The sequence below is a fragment of the Sceloporus occidentalis genome, unplaced genomic scaffold (genome assembly GCF_023333645.1).
Source record: "Sceloporus occidentalis isolate IW3139 unplaced genomic scaffold, rSceOcc1.0.p SCAF_120, whole genome shotgun sequence".
Lineage (NCBI taxonomy): Eukaryota > Metazoa > Chordata > Lepidosauria > Squamata > Phrynosomatidae > Sceloporus > Sceloporus occidentalis.
In genome coordinates, this window is record NW_028317100.1 from 735,609 (window position 1) to 738,158 (window position 2,550).

Sequence of the window (2,550 nt, forward strand, 5' to 3'; positions counted from 1 at the left end):
GATGGTACTTATTTGGTATCTTTCTACATGGTAACATTCTAGAAAGCTTTGGATTCCTTATGACATCATCGATGGTGATATTGTACAGTGATGTGTATTATTCATGATATGATAGATGGTAACATTGAAGAGTGGCATGTATTGTTTATGACATCATCGAGGGTAACATTCTAGAATGTTTGTGTTGTTTATGACATCATAGGTACAAGTCTATAAATCCCCCGGTAATTGAGAAACCGGCTAACAGACAAGCGAGAGGAGTCTAGGAGTTGGTCTGATTTTTTTCTGCGGTTCTTCTTTCGAGAAAGAAACAAGAAAACTAACTATCGGGTGACGCCATGATTCGGGTGTCACACATCACGTTTGTGATGGGCTTGGTGCTTCTAGCACAAGCCACTATCTCACTTGGTGAGGAAGGGATCACTGTGGCCTGTTCTGCCCAAATTCCCTGTAAAATAGCCGTTGCCTCCCATAATCCCATCATCCTAACCTGTGTGAACAGGCCCACGGACGCTTCCATTTATTGGCAATATCTAGATATTTCCAATTCCAGCGCAAAACCCGTTACCCTCGTCCAAAGTCAAGGTTCGATCTCCACCATCCCGACAAAGCTTCTGGAACTGATGAAACGCCCGACGCTGATATCCGGCGATCTGAAGATTCTCTCCCCGGAAGTGAAAAACACCGGAATCTATACCTGCAGATATGGAGAGGCGGTTCTAGCTCATTACGCGCTAGATGTCCAGAATGTAGAAGACATTTACATTTCTCATGCAAGTCTGGGGCAGATGGTGCAACCTAATACCACTTTGGACTTTGGAGATAAGGGTTCGGTTGAAATGTTCACGGTTTGGGAGGAATGGCAGCCCTGTGACAGGTGCGGGGTTCAAGGAGAGAGGAAGAAGCTTGGCTTTTGCTACGCCAGGATGAACATCAGCTTGGATCTGGAAGAGAAGGTTTGGCCGTGCGGCCTCCTGAGAGCCATCTTCAAAGAACTTCAATCTACTCATAAACCTGAACTCAGGATAGAGATGTGTGAAGACAGCTGCAAGGAACCAACATCTTCCGAAAATGAGGTTCAGCTTCTTCTGACTGACAACTTTTATACAAACCTCCACGCCGACGCATTACTCAAATGCCCCACGGCCTCCATTTACAGGTAATGATCTATATCTCATCATGTTTAAAGCGGAAGTCCCCCAACGCTGTGTAAAGTAATAACCCCCCAAGAGCTGTATAAAGTAATACCCCCCAGCTTTGTATTCAGTTATAACCCCTAGGGCTGTACACAGTAATAACCCCCCCCAGCGCTGTATACAGTAATATAACCCCCCAGCGCTGTATAGAGTAGCAGATAAAATGGAATGAAGGATATTTATTTACTCTTTCTATGCATTATTTTGCAGACCTGTTTACTGGGAGCGTGAATGTGTTTCTATATCACGTCTACAACAGCTCCGTGGCAGCAGCCCGTATATTTTGGATAACGCCACCGGCGGGGGATCCTTGCTTATTCCAAATCTCAACCAATCAGATGCTGGAATTTACAAATGTTACGTGGATCACCGCCTGGCCGGGAGGTTTAATGTGATCGTCCATAAGCTGCAGTACACGTGGGAAGCGTGGCTCTATACTTCTCTGGAGTCACTGATACTTGGCATCGTCTTATTCCTAATCTTCCTGATAGTTCTAGGCATTGCCTTGGCTTTCAACAAACCTTTCAGCGATGCCATCAGCAAATTACCGGTGTAAATGTGTTCAGCCTCATGTCTAACTGCCATCACCTTTACGTTTGTTATCAACTGGAAATAAAAGACATGATTTTGGAGGCAAAATTAATGTATCATGTAATTATTTTATTGGGATTGATGAAGATGCTTTGACGTCCATCAAGAAATTTGTCTACTCTGCATAAATTGCCTACTCTCAGGGTTTTTACACCAGTCTCAGGGTCTCAGAGTAAAAGGGCAGATACTTAGGGTTTTTTGGGGGGAATGAGGAGATTCTCATGGATTTTACCCCAATCTCAGGGTTTTACAGGGAATGCAGATTCTTAGGGTTTTTACCCAAGTCTCAAGTTCTTAGGGTTTTTACCCCAGTCTCATGGTATTAGGGAGAAAGGGCAGTGTTTCAGTGTGTCGGGGGGAATAGATGGATTATTAGGGTTTTTACATCAGTCTCCGAGTGAAAGGACAGAGTCCTAGAGTCAAGGAGGCAATGGTAGATTTTCAGGGTTTTTACCCCAGTCTCAGAGTTTTCACACCAGTGTAGGAGTTGGTCTGATTTTTTCTGCGGTTCTTCTTTCGAGAAAGAAACAAGAAAACTAACTATCGGGTGACGCCATGATTCGGGTGTCACACATCATGTTTGTGATGGGCTTGGTGCTTCTAGAACAATCCACTATCTCACATTTCCCCCCATGACTGTTTACACCTTTATGTAAGAAGGGAGGTCCAGACTTATAAAAGGGAGATGGTCAATGAAAAGAACCGGTGTGGATACAGGTGCTAGCAATTCATTTGTAGCAGATACAAATACCCGTGACTTCCA

The 2,550-nt window shown here is 44.2% G+C and overlaps 1 protein-coding gene across 1 annotated transcript; it reads left to right on the forward strand.

Moving 5' to 3' along the window:
* Window positions 1-338: 338 nt before the first annotated feature.
* LOC149282250 (protein FAM187B-like) lies at window positions 339-1,752 on the forward strand. Its single transcript, XM_089498438.1, has 2 exons — window positions 339-1,159; window positions 1,407-1,752. The coding sequence occupies exons 1-2, from the start codon at window positions 339-341 to the stop codon at window positions 1,750-1,752; spliced, it is 1,167 nt and encodes a 388-aa protein (XP_089354564.1).
* Window positions 1,753-2,550: the final 798 nt, after the last annotated feature.